We start from the raw sequence: 23,751 nt of genomic DNA on the forward strand, positions 1-23,751 counted from the left end.
GCTGCTGCCAACTCTTCCTCCTATGGCAGTTTAACATTATGCAGTTTGCAGTGGGAGTGCATGCATACTCACAACGCTAGGTGGCGCCCGATCCTCGTATTTCTACTTTCCCATTTCTACTGTGCCACACACTACACTATGATAGTGGAACCTGAAGTCATTGTGAAATCAACTATTTTTCCTCACAGGTAAGTGCATTTTATGAATGTGTATATTAATTCAGGTGTGAAAGTAAGGAAGTTTTATTTCATATTACATTTATTGTGATAAAGGGAGATTGATATATATGCTACCTTGATATGAATGTGGTTTATTCTGAACCCATTTTCAAGAGAGAGAGAAAGAGAAAGGAGAAAAGAATGTGATATAAATTATGAGGAAGGGAACTGTAAAATGAGAGTAAGTGTAGTTCCACTTTTTGAGTCAAGGACAGAGACATAAAGACACACAGACAGAGCTAGGTTGTATTAAATGTTCTAGATGTTTTATTGGTGTTGGTTTCATTTATTTCACACACGTTCTACTAGTTGTGTAATTTTTTCTTCAATCTCAACCCCTACAGCCATCTGAGTTAGACCCAGCCTGAGACCGCTGGCCCTTCACTGGTCTCCAACACATACATTCACACAGAACGCAAGACCTGGGCCGGACCGGGCCGTAGACCAGGACCTGGACTGAACCAGACCTGGACCAGATCCAGCTCTAGACCCCAGGAACATGGACTCATCTTCACCACTCACCACATCACAGCACACTGCACCACATCATACCAGCACACCTGCAGTGATAGGAACCTGAAAGCCTCGGTTGCTGTCTCACGTCTCTTGGTAAAAACACAACCTAAAACCCTGCTTTGCTTTTATATTTTAATAATGGCCTTCTGAAAAACCAGCAAAAAGAATTGAAACCAAACAAAAAAACACAAAGAGAGAGAGATACCTCTCACTCTTTTTCCTATCTCACCAATATTGTTGTTCTTTTTCATGAATGCCTCTCTTGAGCAGTTTATTTTTCAACGTGTGTTTTTTTTATTGTTTAAATTTAAATTCAGTATAGAATTATATAGTTTTCCTAGAACACACAGAAAGATTGAGTTGTATTTTCCAACTGGGGGGGGGTGTACTGTAGTTATTAACAAGGACAATGGTTCACACAGTGCACACAAACAGAGACAAACGGGGCAGGAGGGAGGGGAGGGGAGGGGTGTGAGAGACGGAGGGGGAGGGAGGGGGGGACGGGACGCCATGGGGTGTGCTTTGTTATGCCTAAATGAGGAAAAGCAGCTCTCACATACCCCCCTCCCATCAGAGAAATAAAAAAAGACAAGTAAAATCATTGAAACCCCCCTACCCCATATATTAAAAAACAACAACACTGTGGCCGCTGAAAACGGAAGAGAAGGAGAATGGACGCAGTGAGAACGACGGAGAGATGACCACTCCTCTGGTCCCCCAGAGACAGGAGACGGAGGCGAGAGGTGGTGGTCGGAGTGGTGTGTCAGCGGTGGGATCTCACTTTGTGATCTGTATATCTGTGTGTGATTGGAGGACAAGCAAAGGGTTGCCGCAGGGGGAAAAGAGGGAGGAACGGAGGTTTAGAGAAAGAGGGGGAGCAGGGCGAGGGGCAGGAAGGGGAAGGAGCTGGATGGCCCTTTTTTGCAGAGCATAGACACTCCCTTTGCATCTTAGCTCATTCAAATCTACATACACAATATGCAGCTGCCGTTTGGTAGATATATTGGTTTATGTACACAGCAGTGAGAGAACACATGCAAAGAGTATCATAGGAGATGGGGAGGACAGGGGGTCAATGTAGAAAGTTGTAAAGGTGCTTTTGCTGTTTTTAATCTTTGGGGCAGTTGTGATGAAAATTGCTTCAAAGCGGTTGTTGTCTTTAAGGGGGCGGGGCATCTGGGGGTGCGTCTTTGCAGGGATGGAGTGACGGGGGGAGAAATAAGTGGAAGATGTAGGGGGTTTGAGTAAAGATGCTCTCCATCGATCAATAGTATGTCTCCTTCTCCACCCAACCTGCAGGAGGAGGTGAGAGAAAGAAAGAAACAGGGAGAAAGTTCGGTATTAATTCAATGATGTTTTCGAGTCACACTTTTCAAATAATTTCCATTTAGTTTAAACTAGTTAAAGACAGTTTTGCTGCATGACAGAGAAAAAGATACACACCTCCAGGGTTCCGGCGGATGAGAAGTTTTCGAACTTCATCATAAACAAAGATGAGAAAACTATAGGGGAATGCACAAAACCACCAGGTAGGCCTAGGAGCGAGAGGAGAGTCCAAGATTAAACATAACCAAGTGAACAGGTAACCCATGATATGCTTTTATATTGGAGTGACTGCATATGTATCCATGTGAAAGGAAGCGTGGTGTGGTAATGGCACTCACTTTAGGGGGTACATCCTGAGTGCCACATCCATGCCTGGGCAGTAGGACAGGAAGGCAGCCAGGGCCGTCTCTTCAAACAGGCCAAAGATCAAGATCTTGTTCCTGAGTTGGGAAACACACAGCAAACATTAAACAGGGGGAATGCAGACACAGAAATAGAGATACACTATGTTCTAGCCCTGGTTTAGATCATATTATATTTCTTTATAGTCTGAAATGAGAAATGAGAAACTGACAATTATTGGCATAAAGATAATCTTAGTGTTAACATTATTATTATGTTATGGAAACCCAGCAATCAAGAGGACATTTTATACAAATATACAAGTACACTAGTATACACTACAGTTGTTTGACTCACTTCATGCCCTGCTGGAAGACAGAGTTACGCCTGGTCTTGCAGATGATGACATCAGCCCACTGCACGACCACAATACTGACGAAGAAGGCTGTGTGGCATGTGAACTCCACAATCTTCCTCTGCTCGTATGTCTGAGGGCAGGAGAGGAGAGGTGGGAGTGAGAGAAGGAGACACAGTGGAAAAACCTGGAAACACACCTGCACACCTGTACGCCTCCACCCACCCACACACACACACACACACACACACTAAGCACACTACACACATACCCATTGCTGCCCATAGCTGTCTTCCAGGTCGTTGACAGAGCGGTCATCCCAATTGAGCCTGATGCCTACTAGTATAGAGGGCAGGAAACCGTTTTCAGCCAGGATCACAAAGTAGGCGAAGAAGCCTCCCAGAGCCTGGATCATACCTACGGACAAACACACAGACAGAGAGATGAAGATACACATTTTGAAGTTTCCTAACTGCCTAATCCTGGTTTCCCCAAAACATTGCACCTAGTTCCACAGATAATGTTGGTTTGTTGTTTCATTTCTAAGCAATAATGTGGGATAAATTCGATTTTAGCGCAAAATTGCTTTCATGCAACCCAGATCTAACTTTGATTCAGAGGAAAGACCATTCACAGTCTGTTTCAGTGGTCCCTGTCTTTAGTCCACCTACCGATTTGTCCGTAGGCAATACTGATAAGCCTCTCATTCACCAGCTTGTCCCTAGCTGGGTTCCTGGGCTGACGCTTCATGATGTCGCTTTCAGCTGCTTCATAGGCCAGGGAGATGGCAGGCACCTAAGGGAAGAGGGAGAAATATGAACTTTAAATATTATATCAGTATTGTATGATGTGCCATATCGACATGAGCTGAATTCAGTGATGTCTGTCTGGTGTAAGCGTACAGCTATGTGTGCACATCATATCAGACCGCGAGTGTTTGATCAAGTCTCACCATGTCAGTTCCCAGGTCAATACAGAGGATGGTGATGGTTCCTAGGGGCAGGGGGATGTTGACGATGATGAAGAGCAGGAAGGGGGTGATCTCTGGGATGTTGCTGGTCAGGGTGTAGGCGATAGACTTCTTCAAGTTGTCAAAGATCAGACGTCCTGCAGGGAGACAAGAAGACAGGCCATGTCACACGCTAAGTCCTACTCTACATGTTGGGAGCAGTTCCATGTGAATTCTCGGATCACACTTGCTGCATTAAGATCCCTTTACTCAGGGAGGTCCATGCCTTGGTGGACGAAGGCACTTGCCATGAATTTGCAATGAGTTTGAGTCCGTCTCATGATCTATGTTGCATGCCATTCTCACTCATATTGTAAAGATGATCTTCTGCTTAGCTTCCATTACTTTCCACACCATAAGGCATTACCACTAACATCTCTCAGTTTTATTTGATTTCTCATTTCCCATCCACCTCTTTCCGCCTTTATTTATTGTTCCCTATTCTCCCATCGTAATCTCTTTATTGCTTTAATTGATTTCTGTCTCGACGTTCTGTTCTTTGCCTCTGCTCACCCTCTTCCACTCCAGTGACGATAGAGGCAAAGTTGTCATCCAGCAAGATCATGTCAGCGGCCTGTTTGGACACATCGGAGCCAGAGATTCCCATGGCAACACCGATGTCGGCCTTTTTCAGGGCAGGAGAGTCGTTCACACCGTCACCTGTCACAGCCACGATGGCACCCTGGGAGAGAGGGAAGAAGGATGAGGAGAGGCTCATATCAGTGGTGAGGCATGGTATGAACACTTAGAAGCATATTTCAAAGTGACAGTCACAGTTATTCATTTAATTTATCCCTCATTTATCCAGGTTAACTTGTTTTCAAGAGAGACTTGCCCATTGTAACAGTCAATGCCCAAACCAGAGATTAATACAATTACTATTCATTCCACCACACAATAGTTCAGTGAGAAGTCAATTCTTGATAGAAATCTCATAAGAGTGGTGGTAGGTGGTAGAAAACAGATCCTCATATAGTGCATAAAAATGTGAATTTTGTGCATATATGTTGTATAGCTCAATGAGTAGAGCATTGTGCCAAGACTGCCCAGATTAGAGATCTAATTCCTATTTATGGCAAAACTGCATGTATCCATTTTACATTTTACATAAAAGCATTCACAAAATGTCCCCACCTGTCTCTGGCAACCCTCTACAATGATGAGCTTCTGTTGTGGGGAAGTCCTGGCGAAGACAATCTCTGTGTGGTTCCTCAGGATGTCGTCCATCTGGTCCTGAGACAGATCCTTCAGGTCTGTACCATGGATCACACAGGCTTTGGCATCCCTGGACAGACGTATTGAATATAAGTACAGACATAATGAAATATATTCTATGACGAGGGGGTTCTCGCAAATCACTGTCTTTTGTATAATTGTGTGTGTGTGTGTGTCCCTTACCTGGGGTTGACCTGGCTGACTGGGATGTTGAGACGGGCAGCAATGTCCTCCACTGTCTCGTTGCCCTCGGAGATGATGCCCACTCCCTTGGCGATGGCCTTGGCTGTGATTGGGTGATCTCCAGTAACCATGATGACCTATAATAACAAGAGCAACAGAGATGACTTTTTGGGCACAATGTAATGGATTAAAATGATCAATTTTGTTTTTGGAATAGAACCTTTATGATCAAACACTTGAATGAATATACTGATCAAATGTAGATGGACTGAAACAGCTCACCTTGATACCAGCGGATCGGCATTTGCCAACAGCGTCAGGCACAGCAGCACGGGGAGGGTCGATCATGGACATGAGGCCTACGAAGCAAAGGTTGTCTGTCTGGAAGTTGACATCATCGGTGTCGAAGGCAAAGCCCTTGGGGTATTGGTCCTCTGGCATCAGCAGGTGGCAGAAACCTGGAGGGAGAGGAGAGCAATGACTTACTGTGTTCATTCAACACCCAAAAGCAGCCTCGGTTGTTTTGTAAGTGTATGAGGTGGATATCAGAGTATTTGGTGCATGTCTAAGAATCAACCCCTATCGTCTGTCCCTATCTCTACTTCACCTGGGACTTGTTGTTGCGGGACTTAACACGGGGAGGGACTAAATGAAAAGTGTTCAAAAAGTTCAGAAATGCTTTGCCCATAATCTTGAGCTGTCAGATTTGGGATTCTTCAAAATGAAGAAAGTCCAGCCACCTCGACTGTAACCATGGGTTTTTGGGTGGGTCACCACCATACTCTGTTGCCACTGGTGTCATTTTGAAAGCTGTGAAATTGCAGGTTTTAGATGATAGCAGAGCTGGAGGGGGGATTGTTAAAAATGTGATGGTATTGTAATTTTCATATAAAAATAGGAAAATATATTTTTTTTAAATTTGGGGGCATTTATGTTATGATATGGTGAATTAGCTAGCAAGGTGAAAAAGTTTTTAATTTCACTAAACTAACTAAAATCCCTATTTTGTCATGGGTTCTAACCCCTGTGTCCTCTCCCTCTATTTCCCCGACCATCCCTCCTTCCATCTCTCCTAGTCCTGTCAATCCCTCCATTCACCCATCCGTTTATCCTCACCCAGTACTCTCTCTCCCAGTCCTCCCAGTTCCATGTAGGCATTCTGGAAGGCTTCCTTCATCTCCTCATCCATAGGCTGCTCCTTGCCCTGCAGCATGATGGTGGAGCAACGGTCCAGGATCCTCTCGGGGGCTCCCTTCATCACCAGCAGGTAACGGTTGTCATTGGGGTCTTCTGTCTCATGCACTGAGAGCTAGAGGTGGAGAAGGGGAAAGAAAGTGCGTTAGAGTGATACCCTGTAATAGATTTGTATAATGTGTATCGGTGTTGTTGGTATTGTTAGTATTGTTCTGGAAAAGCTTTGTATATGCTGTATGGGCTGTGAATAGTTTTGTGAACAAAGTGAGAGTTTGAGCATATGTTGGTCAGTGTCCCGTGTAGTGGTGTGTTTGAATCATATTTGGGAGTGCATCTTGTGTGCACGGCCACAATCCATCCTAGACTGCGTGTTGCGTACCTGATACTTGTTGGTGGAGTTGAAGGGGATCTCGGCCACCTTCTTGTTCTTGTCCCTCATCGTCCTGACAGAGCCACAGGACAGCTCGATACACTTCAGCAGGGCCGACTCGGAGGCATCGCCAGCCACGTCACGCTTCAGGATGGGCAGAGTGTCTTGGCCTGCCTTGAATTGGGCGCGGTTACACAGAGCAGCAACACGTGCCAGAGCCACCCATGTCACTGAGCTCTTGTCAAAGGAGGCACCTGGAGAAGGAACAGAGAAGTGGAGAACATGAGGCATAACTATTTGAATTGGTTATAGCTTTTACAGCATGTGCATATTTTGAACAGCAGTGGTGTCGGGCACCCCCAGACCCCTGTGACCCTCTCTCCACTAACCAGACTGGTCCTCGGTGGTGTCGGCCTCGTGGATCTGGTTGTCGAACCACATGTGGGCCACGGTCATCCTGTTCTGGGTCAGGGTGCCTGTCTTGTCGGAGCAGATGGTGGAGGTGGAGCCCAGGGTTTCTACAGCTTCCAGGTTCTTCACCAGGCAGTTCTTCTTGGCCATACGCTTGGCAGTCAGGGTCAGACACACCTGGAGGCAAATACATTCAACATGTTAAACCATGTTGAGGATCCTTGTGCTTGTTTTACTTTATTTGTCCACTATGGCTAGAGGGTTAGAGATAAAGTGTTGATTCTCTGTTTCTTGATGCTGAATGAAACAGGCACAGAGTCTTGTGGTATGGTTAAATAAGAAGTATAAGAGATAAAAGGTTATTTTGTGAGAAAGAAATTGATCAACGGCAAAGACAGATTGTAAAAAAGAAACAAGGAACTGCAGCATCAAGACAATGGCGGCTAACTGCTATGCCATAAGTGGAAAGGGCCACAGAAGTGCCTATTTATTGGTCCACTTACAGTGACTGTAGCCAGCAGCCCCTCAGGCACGTTAGCCACAATGATGCCGATGAGGAAGATGACAGCCTCCAGCCAGCTGTAGCCCAGGATGATGGCCAGGATGAAAAAGGTCACGCCCAGGAAGACGGCCACACCTGTGATGATGTGGATGAAGTGCTCGATCTCCTTGGCGATGGGGGTCTTGCCGGTCTCCAGGCCAGAGGTCAGAGTGGCGATGCGGCCCATGACGGTGCGGTCTCCGGTGCAGATCACGAGGCCACGCGCTGTGCCTGGGTTGGGAGAGGTAGGGAGAATATAATGTTAACAAACAGCATTTACGGTGCCACTACCAATGTGTCAGTTTTTTACACTTATACTGCCTATTCACTGATCATCAATATCTCTCCTGAATTTTTATGATAGAATCTATGATGGCATTTCCTGAGTTAAAACCACTATTTGAAGATTTATTTTTAGTCTAGGGGCACGGTATGTGCGTGTGTAATTTCTAAATTGGCTCATATCGGTGGCTTTAAATCCAACCACAGGTCTTCTATACGCAGGCACATTGGTTAATAATAGCATCTAATACTATTGCCATGGTTACTATACCTTCCACACAGTTGGTGGAGAAGAAAGCAATGTTACGGGTCTCCAAGGGGTTGTCATGGGTACAGTCAGGTGACCTGCTCTGAGGTTCTGATTCGCCTGTTAGGGAGGAGTTATCCACCTATTGAGGAAAAGGAAAAAATAAAACACGTATTTACATATGAGAGTCAAGGCGTAAGTAAGAATGAATGTGTGTGTGTGTGTGTGTGTGTGTGTGTGTGTGTACCTTGCAGCCATGAGCAGACACCACCCTGATGTCGGCAGGGACCCTGTCTCCTCCCTTCACCTCAATCAGATCTCCAGCCACAACCTCCTCAGCATTGATCTGGACCTTCTCACCCTCGCGGATCACCAATGCTTGCTGCAGGGACATAGTAGGGATGGTTAGAAAATACACCCACACACACACATATTGGGTGCTACTTAGAGGAAGAGGGTCCATCAGGATATGGGGAGTTAGAGGAGGCAGAGCGGATCTTTCCAACCTCTTATGTGAAAAGAACTTTCTGCTAATTATGTCTGACAATGTAAGAAAGGAATACATCAAATCTGAATGCATTGGACATTAAAAAATACAGGATATAATTGCTGGTTCTGCCACTTACTGCACAAACCAGATAGAGGTACACTTGCTATAACTTTTCAGAAATATTCACTTTCAATGTTATAGGACAGTGGGTTTCCTTTTACACCTGTGACTGGTAATTGAGGGGAATAAAATAAGCTCTACAGATACAGAAGCAGGTCAATGCACAGGCTTCCTGGGTTGGTTGAAGTTAGGGAATTAGGGGAGACTGTTTCGTCTGTTTCTTGGGTGAACACACATGTTTACCTGGGGCACCATGTTCTTGAAAGACTCCATGATTTTGGAGCTCTTGGCCTCCTGGAAGTATGAGAAGCAACCGGTGATGATGACGACAGCTGTGAGCACGATACCTAGGTACAACTGGAAAGAGAGAGAGAGGAAGAGAGAGAGAGAGAGAGAGGAAGAGAGAGAGTGAGAGAGTGAAAAAGAGTAGTGAAACATGTGAAAGGGTGGGCTGTCGGGTGGCAGTGGGTGTGTGTGACAAAACTGCCGTGCCGAGGTGTTATTGAGGTTTGTACTTCACAGTCAGAAGTGTGACTGATGTGTTAATGAGGTGTAGATGGGCCAGCTGTGCATATGTGGATCTGTGTGTGTGTGTGTGTGTGTGTGTGTGTGTGTAGCACTCACATTGTCTCCTGCAGGGTCGTCCTCAGTGGCTGCCTGGATGGCGTAGGCCAGGAAGCAGAGGATGGCGCCAGTCCACAGCAGCATGGAGAATCCACCAAACAGCTGGCGACAGAACTTGACCCACTCCGGGGTGGTGGGAGGAGGGGTGAGAGCGTTGGGACCGTCCCGGATCAGATACTCTGCTGCCTTGGCATTGGTCAGTCCCTAGAGGGAGCAGAGAGGAGATTGGGTCATAACACAGACAATGGTCATAAAAGTTTGTTTACAAGTTTGCAGCAAACCATAAACAGTCTCAACACATTCTCTTGTATGACTTTGAAGTCCAGAGCAGTGTTGGGCTGGATGGGCCAATAGTACCATCCAATGGACAGTGGTTCTCAAACTGGGGGTCCCAATAATTTTGTGGGGTCACAAGATGATTTATAGGATAGGAAAAAAACATATTTCTACTATATATGTATATATACAGTATATATATATATGTATATATATTATCATGTGTAATTTTCAGATTTTTCTATAATTTGTTCTTTTTCTTATGAAATACTGAAACGTTTTCAGTCTCTGGGCCTCCTCTGACAATCAAATAAAACGACCAGAAAAGGGAAAATAATTTTTTGGGTTCACTGCTCCCCATATGCAGCCTGTGATGGGGCACTGCAACAGAAGTACCCTAATACCACCTAGTGGCCTCTTACTGGAAAAACAGCCTTCTCAAGCCATAGAAGGACATGATGAGAGAAATGAATATGATCAGGTAATAAAAACTTACCTGGACAATGTCGGTCTGGAATTTCCTGCATACCTCCTCTACAGACATCTTGTGTTCCGTCTGAAAAAGAAAGAGAGAGAGAGATAGTCAGTATTCTGTGTAGTTCAGTACTTGCCGTTACTGTTTGCATGCAGGAAATACTACGATGTGTAAAAAGTAGTCCAGTTTAAAATAACATGCTAATATGTATTGAACAAGAATGTAATACTTTTTTAATTAGAACATTCAATAACTAAATTATGTAAATAATTAAAAATTTACTACATGCATGCATTTCACCTGAGAGATAAGAGTATCAGGACAGCCAGGTATGGCGTCCCTGGTGTTCTGTGTCCTGCGTAGGGATGTGGGATCGAACTGACGACCTCCCGATTACAAGTCTCCCCTCTTACCACCAAAAAAATCATTCTTTTGGCCTGTATGGGGAAGATTTCCCTCTCTCCAACAGAATTGGGGTCAACTCACTTTCAATTACTATATCCTGCAAGACGATGTTCTTCAAAAGTTGAAAATCGTTTGCTCTGAAAACATTCTCACATCCAAAATGTAAAGAAATGATGGTCAACGAATGTTCTATCATTATTGAGTGAACTGTGAATTTAATCAGTTTTCAACTGATTGGATCAAAAGTGAATTGGCCTCAACCTTGCTTGTCGGCCAACATTCAGTTCCACAAGACGTAAAAGGTAAGTGTAGCTTTTACTTACAATGGGCACTTCCTTCTTCAGGTCATCCATATCCTTGCCCCCCTTCTTCTTCTTGGGGGAGCGGTCATCTTTGTCCTGTGTGGTGGCAACGCGGTAACTGTCTGACCGCCCATACTACAGACACACACACATGTTTTATACATGCCTTGGGACTAGATTGGGGAGATAGTACTCTGTCTGCGAGTATTGCTTCGTGAATTATCTTAACTACTCAGTGGGTTTGTATGACACTAACTCCAAACTGTACTTTGTTTCAGAAAATGTATCACATGCCCTAATTGTCCTGAATGCTGTCTTGCCTGGTATTTTAAAAGCCCTTACTAATCACTGACTACAACAGAAAAAAGCCATGGGGCTTTATTGAATTGCCCTTGAGAGTTTTCTATTTCATTGTACAGTAAATAATGTTGTCTCCCTTTGAAGTGGCCTTGTGTAACCTGTATTTCTCAAAAAGTAATAATAATGTCAAACATTAAAAGCATAAATCCAAAAAATATACCAAAAGAATCATGGAAAAAGTCAAAGGAAAATGTATTACCCTGGTCCCTCTTTTTTGCTGAACAGTAAGTGTCTACATTAAGAATCCACTATCGCCACACACTTAACATTAAAGCTTACGCCTGTGGTCTGCTCTGCCATATCCATTTGATCTCCAACGATCAAATGGTTCTCGCTCTGATGTCTACAACAAACAGACTGATGGACACATCAAAACATAATCAAGTGCAAATGGTTTAACCTGTGGGTTTTAACTAATAATTTCCTGCTCTTATTCATCTATCTTGAAGCCAGTATAAAGGACCTAAGAGAGAGAGAGCAGACAAACTGAGTTTAGTGAGTCATCAAAGACTTTCAGATTAGATTCTAGTATGTTCTACTCTATTAGACCGGACACATCAGTGAGACTTTGATGTGAGGAAGATGAAACAAGTTGGCTCATACGCAAATACACGCAAACGCACTCACACACAAACACAAACACAAACACACACACACACACACACACCAAATGTCTCTTCTGCTTTGTTTACTGTACTGTTAACTGTCCCAGCTACCCTCTCCTTACTATAATTGTCTCCTCAGAAATTGGCTTGTGTTGTCAAACTAGACATGAGTGGCCTATTAATAACCCTGAGATTCTCCATGCACTGCACATTCTTGGCCTTCTAGGTCTATGACTGTAACTCTAGCTTATTGTCAGGAAGGAGAGGAGCCTGACCGCTGGGCCAGATCAATACAAACGTCCCTGATCAGAGGTCAGAGGTGACACGGAGAGCCAAAAATGACTCCCAGGAGGCCTGCGTGGGTCCCAGTGGACAGGCCCCCCACTGACACAACCTAGCCATCGAGGAAACTGCCCTTGGTGGCAGATCAATGTGGTCAGATATAATGATGGCTCAGAGCAAGTATTGGAGGTATGATAAATTAAGGCAGGACTGAAGACAGTCGCCGTAGCAGAGTCCAAATGACATGTAAGCCATATATTTTTCCCTGGATCAGACAGAAATGTCAATACCTATACAAGTGATTATCAATGACACCACTGTTCTTAATTTAGGATTAAGGTAAGTTGTGTCAAAAGGTCAAAAAATGAGGCCAAAGGTTAAGATTTCATTGATGACTTTAGACCGGTGGTATTGACTGTGTGTTCCTCTCTAGTAGAGCAAAAACCATCTGTGAGTGGAATTCACTGAAATTGAACAGACACCCTCTAGTGGTAAAACCAGTTGATAAAAATTTCAGTTCTGCCATATATCTAGAATTTTGTTTGCATTTGACTCATAATTCAGATACTGAACTAACCAACCTTGCCTTGCGAATTGAGGTCTGACCTTTCACATAATGATGAAAAAGTATGTTATGTTTTCATATACATTAACCAAAGTAGTCTATTTACAAAGGTGCAGGTAGGAGGTATGAGTTAAGCTCCCAAGTCCTCCACACACCTTGGTTGACAAACTCGCCCACACCCTAACACACCAAAACATACATGCTCACTGTGGGACAAAAATGTAACTGACAAAGGTAAACTTGCCCCTGCATTTCCCACTTGAGGCGTTATTGTAGTGCTGTTTTTTACAACTCTTGTGAACTCATGGCTCTATGTCTGGAATTTGTCTGCGGTTAAAAAGACCAGTCTTTCTGGTTCATCGTTATAGAAAGGGGCTTCATGAATGAACATGTTGATTACAACTCTCGCTGATTTAATTGTGGAGGGTGGATTGTACAATGACCACTTCTGAATTCAAAGCAAACAATGAAACTATTCAGTCATTTGTCAGGTAGAGAGTCAAATGTCAGCGGGAGGGAACTGTTTGATTTGACTGCAAATACACACACACACACACACACACACATACACACACTCAATAGTTGAGCATCAAAAGAGCAGGTGAGCAAGCTCTCACTGCAGCAAGACCAGGCAGGCCTGACGAGCCAATGGCTGCATAGAGCAGGGACTGATGCAGTGGAAAAGTACTGCTGCTCATCCCCTCCGAGACAGACCCTGGCTGTGTGTGTGTGTGTGACAGAGAGTGTGTGTGTGGGTGTGTGGGCGCTCACATTTGTATAATATCCGCACATATTATTCATGTGTGATTAAGTGAATGAATGATGACTCCATATCTCTATCTAAAAAGGGCCAGGGCGTAAGGGCGTTGGAAACATGGAAAGTTTCACAATTACTTTCTAATCAGGTGTCAATCAAGCGTCATAATCTGAAAGAAGACGAAGAGAGAAGAGTGTCCATACGCAGGTATAAAGTTGCCACCTGGGCTAGTTTTTCCATGGAGAATGAATGAGCGGTGCAGATACACATTTAGAGAGCATTGTTAGCTCGACGGCACACCTGCTCCTCTGAACATATGCACACCTAAATCGGGAATATAAATGTGTACACAAGCTGTACTCTCTCTCTCTGTCACACACGCACAGACAAAGAAGTGGTAGGTAGGGAGGTGACGAGTGCGATATAGTGGTGAAAGTTAGACACAGAGAGAGATGGATGGAGGGGGCGGAAGACAGACAGAATGGGGCACATGGAAAGAGAGACAGCAGTGGGAGGTGAGAGGGAGAGATGGACAGCGAGGGAGGCAGATGGACAGAGGGAGAAAGGAAGAGAGAGAGGAGCTGTTGTCACCCTTCTCTCATGCTTCTAATTAGATATTGACCAGCAGTCTTTGTCTGCTGGCTGCGTGTCAGTGTTTGACCCGCAGTGACCCCACTCTAATAGATTGCACAACCTCACTTATGGTGTGTGTGTGTCGCTGCGGGTGTCTTCTCATACTCTAATGGATTATTTTCTCACTCTTAAGTGTGTGTGTTTGCCAAAGTGTACGTATGTGTGTGTGTGGGTGTGAATGTGCATATATCAGTATGCCGCCTCCCCCACAGAGAAATGAGTTATTGCTTTCTTCTTTGTTTGTCCCTATAGTATGTTGAGTGCATTCCTGCTTTGCCTGTGTACATGTGTGTGTGTGTGTGTGTGTGTGTGCCAGGCACTCAATCATTAATGACAGACGGGACAGCCTACCAAGCCTCTCCTTTCCCTCCCACCCCTCTCACCCCCACCCCCTGGCTACCTGATAAGATGTGTCTTCATTGCACTTATGTTGTTAACATTTTATCTCGGTTACCAGGCAAAACATGGCCAGAGCAAACAGAGCATTTAAACTATTTGTCTGTGCTGTCTGTCTACCTTTAAGTCTGTCTCACTTTGTGTCTGTGAGTCTACTCCTCTGCTGGTGTGTTTTCAAGTCTGTCTATCTGTCTGTAAGTCTCTATAAGTCTCTAATGTCTCCATCTCTATTGTTAATCAGACAATAGAGAGATTATAGTGTGTGCATCTACAATCTAAGTATCTTTTGTATGCAAAAACCGTCAAAGTATGTCTGCCTGTGTCTGTGCGTGTGTATATATACGTGTGTGTGTGTGTGTTTGTATGTGCGCATGTGTGTATATGTGTGTATGTGTCTAGCTCGTGCTAGGCCTGCCTCATGAAGTGTTGGGTAATGTAATGAGCCCCCTCTGTTCTGAGGAAGGAAACGGAGACCCGTGGTTGGAATTACAGACGCTCGCTCTCCCACAGACACACAGACAGAATGATGGACAGACTGACGAACAGACAGACGTACGCGCGCCCTTCCTCTTGCTGACAGACATGACCGGGAACTGGAAACAATGGATTCTTCGCTACGGATTACATCGTGTAATCACTCATATCCAGTGATGTAATGGTTTATTAAATCGTGGATAAATTATTCAGTAAAACCATAAGACAAACAACCTTGAATATAAACAACAAAAAATACTTAGATTTAAAGTTTATTATTGACTTATGTTTAATTTTATTGAAAACACATTATCATCCATGTACCATGTACCATCCATCAGTCTGATAGGGTTAGTATACTATATCGTATACTATGAAGATTCATATCATCTAAATCATATCATCATCTAAACTCCCTGGTCGTGTCTATATTGTTGATGCATCACATCCTTTGACTTGATCAAGCTATTCTGCCGGTCGACTCTGGCTAGCCCACTAAACCTTGCAGTTTGTCCCCATGTGAACAACTCTGATGAGTGTGTTTAGAGGGCAGGTAACCATGGCGACTGACACGGCCATTGGCATGGTGACGAAACTCAGCAGTGGCCTAGTACTCTAGGATCCCCTGATGTGAGCCAGGACGAGTAATAATTGATGTATCTGTAATTGGACACTGTATTCACTGCTGTATAACACATTGAATGCCATTGATTCAACGAATTAGTGTGTGTGCGTTTGTGTATGTGTATGTGCCTATGTGTGAGCAGAGGTGAGTCATTGTGTTGGCTACAGTCCGTATGTGCAGAGTCGACACGCACTGCGGCAGAGAGAGAGACAGAGAGATTTGGAGTGAATGAGAGAGAGAGACCTAGTCAGTGTGAAATAATACAGTAAGACAGATAGATAGAGATATGAAACAGCTTAAAACTTGAGTGAGTCTTGAGTGGAAAAGGGCTTGTCAAAATCCTCCCAAAATGTGGACTGGCAGGTAACAGTGCATTTTCTAACACGAATGAGCATAGGGCATGTTGAAGAGACACTGGGACCTTTTACCCACCCCATGTTTATAATTTCTCTTGGCAGACATCTGTGAGTGAAATCAAGTGATATTGTTCTGTAATATTGAGCTCATCCTGCACCCACTATTTTAAGTGGCATGCTCGGTTTAGGAGTGGCACTGGAGAGGAGAGCTGTCATGTCAGGTATGTCAAGGACAGCAGGTCGGGGCATGCCCAGTGACGGTGGGTCTGCCAGGGACTGAGCTGTGGCACAGTATCATCCCCTCCCATCGCACGCATAGGAACACCATGGAGTCCCTTTAGAGGAAGAACTGATACACACACACAAACGCAGAGAGGGAGAAGTGAGAATGCTGCAGTTGGGCCGTTCAGTCTCTTAACATGTGGAACTGCTACAAGGAAGTGGTTTGGGGGAGGTGGAAATACCACCAGGCTGGTGGTATTTCCACATATAGTACACTGATAATAGTCTCACGCAACCACTGTAGACCAAAGTGTTACTTCGTCACATCTGCATATGACTCTACACTTCCTCCTAGCAGCCATGATCGTAGAAGCCTACATCATGGAAAACATTTTGTGTTTTTCCTATAGACTGTACAGTTGAGACAGTATACAGTTGCTGCACATAACTGTAACTAGAGACCACTTTTAAGGTGGGGCTCCAAGTAAAAGGTTTTGAAAAATAACTACTGGAATGTGGCAAATTTCCGACCGATAATTTAGATAAATGTGGTCACTTTCTTGCAGATGATTTGACACAAATTTCATGTCATATACAGTATGTTCACATACACATTCCAGTTTCATTTGTGCTCCAGGCAGATGGGAACTACTTTACAATACTAATTTAAAGCCAAGGTAGTGATGCATAACTTAGAAAGTGTGGATAATACATACAAGTATCGTACTGTATTTCTTATAAAACTTTTAAATGGGTAACATTAGGCTGATATTGGTGCTAATCCTTGTTGCCCCCTGTGGTTCAGTGAGAATGTCTGGGCTGCAGAGCAAAGGCCTCTCCAGTCTGGCCCACTGTCAATCTCAATGGACGGGCCTAATGACAGACTGATCGTGATAGGTCACGTCCCTCCCACTGGGCTGGCTGGCTGGATCTGGCCACTTGTGCATTTCTCTCTCTCTGTGAGAGAATGGGTATGAAGAACTGAGTTCTTTGTGACTGTCTCTCTGTCTGTGGGAGGGAGAGATTGACTGTAATTGGCTGTGTGTCACTTTTTTTGGTTAATTTTTGAATTTATTGGGGCATCCTCATGGCTCAGTTTGTTAAAACACATAGGCTAGCATGTAACTGTGATATCCTGTGTTTGAATCTGGCCCAGGAACTATGTTGCATTTCATCCCCCTCTGAACTGCCCAATAAAGGCAAAAAGGCAAAAAAAAATCTTTTGAATTTTGAGCACACGTGCCGAGCACTGCACGTTAAAATGTGGGCTCATCTGTGTCTGAATTTTTACATCTGTAGACATGTGCCTGTGAGTGTGTGTGTGTGTGTGTGTGTGTGTGTGTGTATGTCTGTGCGTGACCTTGGCCTTGGGCCATCTGCTGTTTCCTGCAGCAGGATGGCAGGGCTCTAGGCCATAGTAGGGGGGCTCAGGCTAGGGACTAGGCGACATGGCTGCTGGGATTACTAGTCTGGATTAGCCCACTATACTTGTCTCTCTCTCTCCCCCTCTCTCTCTTTCTCTCTTTCTCTGCCTCACTCTCTCTCTCTCAGTCAAATGCGTAAATGCACTATGCACACACTTATCATGAGGTCCCGATACTGCAGTAGTGAATGGATTGGATGACTGTATGGTCATATTGTTATCAGCTGATTAGGACTTGAATGCCTTGTAACAGAAGACTATCAAGGCATTTGTTTCGCTTATCTGTTCATATCAGCCTTGGTAATGATGAGAAAATTCCTCAGCTTACTTTTCAACAAACACAGCACACATGAAAGGAGTTGTTTCCAAATCTCAGAGATGAAGGAGAAAGGGAATAGCATGCATGCAGTTCCCCTGAAAGAAAGCAGAATTGACCCTGAGGTCATGCTCTTGCTACTGCTGCACAGTGGATCCAGTTACAAGTAAACACAGTATATCTAATGGACTGGACTAATGGAATAGTATAAATAGATAAATGTAGAAAAAAAAGATTGTGGCCGCTTAAGAGGACTAACAGAAAATCTCAATCTCTTAACCACACACACAAAGAGACAAAGAGAGATTAACTCTCTTTAGCTCTCAACTCATCCGTGTTGTGCTCCCTCCAAAAACTAAAACTAAATAAAAGAAAGACACCCAATGGCCAAACAAAACCCAAATTGAAAATCCCAATTTAGGGTATTACCCCTCCTGCCCTCCTTCCTCCCTCCCTCCCTACTCTGTTCCCTCCTGCCCATCTGTCCATCCCTTCATCGTCCTGATCTGTTCATCTCACAGAGCTAAAATGAAGTGAGAGAACTGACGTGTAGCTATAGGTCTAGGCATGCAACACACAATCCACTGTCCATCCTGTGAGCTGTGAAGGACTACAGTTTGTGTGTGTGTGTGTGTGTGTGTTGTGTGTGTGTGTGTGTGTGTGTGTGTGTGTGTGAGAGAGAGAGAGAGAGAGAGAGAGAAAGAGAGAGAGAGTGTAGCCTAGACTAGATTGGCATTGTAAATCTTGGTTTGCTGGCGCTTGTAGCAAGCATGGCATTTCGCCATTGGTGTGAGAGGGGTTGCCTTAGGACTCCTCTGCTGGTCACTCACACACACACACACAGATACACACACAGCTGCTGACTGTACAACAAACTGTATTTGCTTCATGAGGCAAACAGCCATCTGCATGATATCACCATTTGTAATAAACTAAACGTGTGACATCATTCATCATCCCACTGAATAGGATAGTTTTCTTTCTGAAGCTAGAGGAGACAGGAATGTAATTACATCATACATCCACTAAACTTATTTGAAGAAAGATGTAACTGTCTCACTGAGTGGCAACATAGCATGCTAACAAAATACAGATCAATACACCAAGGTCTTGCCAAATGAGCCGGTTTTGATTTTAACAAGAAGCCTTTGTCTATTGTGGCTTCCCCTTGTGTTACTCCGTGTGCTTTGGTGTATACACAGTGACAGACACTGACACAGACAGACACAAACGCAGACACACACACACACACACACACACACACACACAGATCTCCAGGACGACTCCCTGAATTAGTCATGTCTTTGTAGTCAGGCAACCTAACCCTTCTGAGTCTCTCTCAACATGGGAGACCATCAACACTCTCACAAAGCTGAAAAAACGGTTAGCCATATTAATCACTGTGCCTACAGTAATCTTGTTTTCTAGTAATGTATGAAGGAGACAGCAATGACCTTTACATTTTATTAGTCTTGCACAAGCTGCTACTGAGCTCAGAGTAAAGCTTTGCCCTGTTAGCCTTACATTAGCATGCAGTGTAACTGCAGTATTTCTGCTGAGGCACTACAGAAATCTGGACTCTGTCCTTCAGCAGAACTCTCACTAAGGACAATGTCCTCATTACATTGGAAATCTATTGATCAGAGACCCTCAATAGGCTTAAAGTGGACAATGGAGCAGCATTTCCAAGGGTCAGCAGAATGACCTTATTTGACCCCTAGGTCCTAAGGCCTAAAAATCCCAGCTGGCCGTGCGGTCAATCAAACAGCATCTGACCATGCGGCTGATCAGATCCCATGTTAACGTGCTTTCTTCCTATTGGTCCCTGCAATGTGTGGGACAGATCAGTCATGGTACGATGCAGCCTATCAGCATCAGGCAGCAGGTGCAGTGGGGAGGGATGTGCAGCACTCTGCACCAAACTGAGGGCTGGGCCGCTGCAGAGGCCAGACACAACCATCTCCTGAACTACCTCCCACTAACACCTGGGTCCTTACCTTCTTCACTAGCACTCTACTCACCTTACTGCTGCAAGAATGAAAGAACACGCTATTCTACCTTTATCCCATGACATGATGCGATACAATAGTAAATCTGATAAAAGTCATATAGTGGATTCTGAACTAATAGGAGCCGGCTTCTCCTCTGCCATACTGCATTGAAAGTAGCTCAACCACACCCCTAGTCACTAGCCAGTATGACCTTCTGATAAAGCCTCAGTGCTACTGCCTTCATCTCTCTCTCTCTAATCCCCCATCTCTCCTGTGGCATCTGCCCACCTACACCCTACCTCTCCAATAGCAATGACCCCCACACCCCCTAAGTCAGTGTCCTATGGAGATGACCCCCCTCCCCCTCCTCCTCCCCTTCCCCATCCCATCTGGCTCCTGTCTCCGTGGTAACCAATCCCACAAAGCGCAGCAAGGGGAAACAGGAGCCATGGTAATGTGAGCCTCAGGTCATTATCCTGTAACAGGATATACAGCCAGGCAGCCCTCCCCCTCCATGCTCCTCCTCCCTCGCGTTCAATCCCTCTCTCTTTCTCTCTACAACTGCAGACCAGTCACTACTTATCCTGCCCTTCCTCTGACTCTCTCTCTCTCTCTTGCTCTCTCAGCAGTGGCACCCTCCCCCCTTCCGTGTCACGTGTCTGAAGGTGAAACACAGCGGTCATCCCATGTGTGCGGTCCTCCATCAACGCCTCACTATACCTTCCTCCTGTACTCTCAGCATCCCCCACCGCAACATCACTAGTTGCACCAGTGCAGAGAAGAAAGGAGTGAGCTAGGGTGGGGGGAAGGAAATGGACACCACACATATATTTCCTTGGAGATGATGTGCCAAATTTAGAGCCTCTCTCTGTGCCTCAGACAGACACAATGTGCCAGTTGTCTCTCTAGTATCCCTGACACATGCCCAAGTCTTGCTCTAGCATCACCGCTGCCTCTTGCCCCTGTCCTTTCTGCGTGGCTCCTTGAACCAGCCTATCACAGCTCTTTACAGGGAATTTCCACACCGGAGGCCCCGCCCCCCTTTTGACGCAGAAGGCGCGTCGCAATTGATGCCCCCTGCGGCCTTGGGGAAGGACAGCTGGCAGTGCCACAGCACAGCGCGTCAAGCGTCAGTGCGCCAGTGCGAAAGTCGCGGGAGAAAGAGAGAAAGAGAGGGAATGAGTGTAGGTGACACCAGGGACATGTGATAACAAGGAACCCGGGACACTCATATTCTCTTCTGATGCGATTCTCTTGAGAGCTCCGGTATCTTTTGAAATGCCACGCTGCTCCCACTCAGCATCTCTCTCTCTCGCTCACACTCTGCCTAACCCAACTTGAACACAGCATCAGTACATGCGTAAGCACTTTTTGCGCTCCCATCCCTTTTGACGCAGTGCCTAGTGATGCTGCCGAGTTGGCTTTCACATCTAAATGAATAGCCTACCGACCTAAAGGCTCTCTTCTCGCCCCGAATTATACCTTAAACGCCTCGCCGGGGAGAGAAATCTCAAATGCAGGGGCCCTGTCGGCGAGTGTCACTGCGGTGACACCTGCCCGGACTGCCTCTCCAGCGGTGGATATCTATCAGCCCCGCACGGGTATCTGCAGCGTCATGCCATCACATTAATTCACCCCGCAGACCACGATCGAAGATTAAAAAACACAATTCCCTCCGCATTTGATGATGGAGCAGACATTGCGCAATAGCCCGCACTGACAATCGCAGCATCTGCACCTCGGCATTTCCCAATAGCGCTGAACTTTTTCACTGGCCTCTACTGACGTTCATTTGCATGACACTTAGCCTAAGTAATAAAATGATTAGATGATTTATCAGCCGCGCACTCTGACAGTAAGTCTTTAAAATAATTTTGACAAATTCAGTCTTACGAATTCCTCATCAGCCTCTGCCTATAGTGAACTGGACGCATCTTTTTTCTTTAATCTGTCGTGTGTGTGTTCACTGTCGGCGATTACCGAGTCCCTGTTATGTCACAAATTAAAGGGGAAATAAGCTGGTGAGGCGCTTATTCCCGGTAACCGCATTATGACGCATGGGTCACCGAGGCTGCCGAGGCTGAGACTCCTCCGCCGGCTGTGGGCTCAGCATCTCCTCGGTTCACCGCCCGGCACTTTTCCCTATGGCACTATAGAGCTGCATCCGTGAGAGGGCAAGGCCAGCGGTTTTACAGCGGGAGTGGAAAGGAAAGGAAAGGAAAGGAAAGGAAAGGAGAGGGGACAGGGACGGAGGACAGAGGGGGCATGAGGGAGGTCACAGCTCTGCAGTGCACATCTGATCACTGAGAAAATGTTATAACCATGTATTGTGAAGCTTACAAATGCGATAACGTGAGTTTTAACACCAACTACGATGATGATGATGATTGGAATGAAAGATTTCTAACATGTGCATCTCCTCTCTCTCTCTCTCTCTCTCTCTCTCTCTCTCTCTCTCTCTCTCTCTCCTTTTCTCTCCTCCTCTCTCTCTCTCAGGAGAGCCTTCTGTAAGAATAAACCGATTAGGCCTACCGTGGCTGGCAAGGTTATAGTCAAAGTAAGGCCTATCAGATTGTGCCAAGGGAATACCAAAATTAGTCCCAAAATATAGCCTATATGCGCCTGACAACACCTAAAGCATAAACTCTAGCTACTTTTGAGACTTTAGCATCAGTTTTATTCAAGATTTCAGTTGAGTAGTCTGACTCCAGAAGAGCAGAGGACATGGGCCTATAATATTCCATTCAAGACAAAAGTCCTGAGGTATAGGCTACCTAAGTGAGCTTTATCAAGGTGCAGCATTTAAATGTCTTCCTATAGCTGCACTGTGACCTGAGCTATTATCAATTTGTCGCAGTCTATGAGACCAGGGTAGGCTATAACAAAATTCCGCATTAGAGTCAATGTCACTCCGACATACAGGATCTCCATTGGAAAAAAAAGACATGACCGCACAGTTTCACGCCCTTCCTCGCCAGGAGCAGACAGAGTGTGATATCAGGCTACCTCTCACTTCACAGGCCACTTCAGATAGGATACAACGCAGTTAAAAAGTTGGAATCGCCAGTCTTACCCCCATGTTGGCGCAGTCACTCTTCTCCTCTCAGGTGATGCAAAGCTTGAGAGGTGTCAGCCCCTCAGGTTGAATTATATCAAAATGGCTTGCCTTTTTAAAGAAAACGCGATAAAAGAGGTTAACGTTATGCACAGTTTTTCAGGGTTGCCTAAAATGAAAAATGAGCGGCTAAAAGACGTCAGGGAAGTTAGCTAGGATAGACAAAGGGGTTCTGGGTGAAAATAAACGGACTGTCTCTCAAACCTTGAAAAGGGTTAGGCTACAATATTTTTTCCCCCAGTGAGACGTCTTTCAAATGAAATGTTGCGGTCTCAAGCGGAGCATCACGCGAGGATGCGGGTCCTTCTTCTGCTCTCTGATACTTGCGGTGAAAGACCGGCGAAACTAACGAGCCGCACTGCTACCTTTTTAGAACTCGATCTCCCTCCGCGGCTTTGCCGGCTGCCGCAGTACTCCCCTCCTCTGGTCGCACCACTCCGCCAATGAAAGAAGCGCCGGTGGGTGCTCGGTACAGCGCCGCCTCATTGAAGCAAGAGGATAAACCGAGGGGCCTATAACACCCGCCCACCGATCACACAGCTGGCCAATAACTGTTCGGAGCGTCTCATCGGTGATGGGCTCGCTGACCAATCCGCTTCAGCTAATTCCTCCAGCGGGCCAATAGAAGGCCAATTCTGCCCCTCCTGCTTTACTGCAGAATTCCGAGGCTTGCAGCCAGCAGCATCGCGAGTCTCTAGGCTGAAATTTTGTGTAAATGGACGCACAAGGT

At 45.3% G+C, this 23,751-nt stretch overlaps 1 protein-coding gene across 3 annotated transcripts; it reads right to left on the bottom strand.

Annotated features, from left to right (window-relative positions):
- Positions 1-462: 462 nt before the first annotated feature.
- atp1a3b (ATPase Na+/K+ transporting subunit alpha 3b) lies at positions 463-23,424 on the bottom strand. Of its 3 annotated transcripts, XM_078287141.1 has the most exons (23): positions 23,226-23,424; positions 22,980-23,072; positions 10,923-11,036; positions 10,216-10,275; positions 9,444-9,647; positions 9,063-9,176; positions 8,457-8,591; positions 8,234-8,351; positions 7,643-7,911; positions 7,118-7,316; positions 6,738-6,982; positions 6,281-6,473; positions 5,447-5,622; positions 5,165-5,301; positions 4,901-5,051; positions 4,280-4,448; positions 3,710-3,864; positions 3,429-3,552; positions 3,029-3,174; positions 2,760-2,890; positions 2,399-2,500; positions 2,178-2,269; positions 463-2,027 (listed from the first exon to the last, which is right to left on the bottom strand). In XM_078287141.1, the coding sequence occupies exons 2-23, from the start codon at positions 22,983-22,985 to the stop codon at positions 1,999-2,001; spliced, it is 3,069 nt and encodes a 1,022-aa protein (XP_078143267.1). In that variant the 5' UTR covers positions 22,986-23,072; positions 23,226-23,424; the 3' UTR covers positions 463-1,998. The 3 variants fall into 3 exon arrangements, with proteins under 3 accessions (XP_078143267.1, XP_071764300.1, XP_078143268.1); XM_071908199.2 differs by having other exon boundaries at positions 22,980-23,424; XM_078287142.1 differs by having other exon boundaries at positions 10,923-10,997; positions 22,980-23,423.
- Positions 23,425-23,751: the final 327 nt, after the last annotated feature.

The sequence above is a fragment of the Centroberyx gerrardi genome, chromosome 12 (assembly GCF_048128805.1).
Source record: "Centroberyx gerrardi isolate f3 chromosome 12, fCenGer3.hap1.cur.20231027, whole genome shotgun sequence".
NCBI lineage: Eukaryota > Metazoa > Chordata > Actinopteri > Beryciformes > Berycidae > Centroberyx > Centroberyx gerrardi.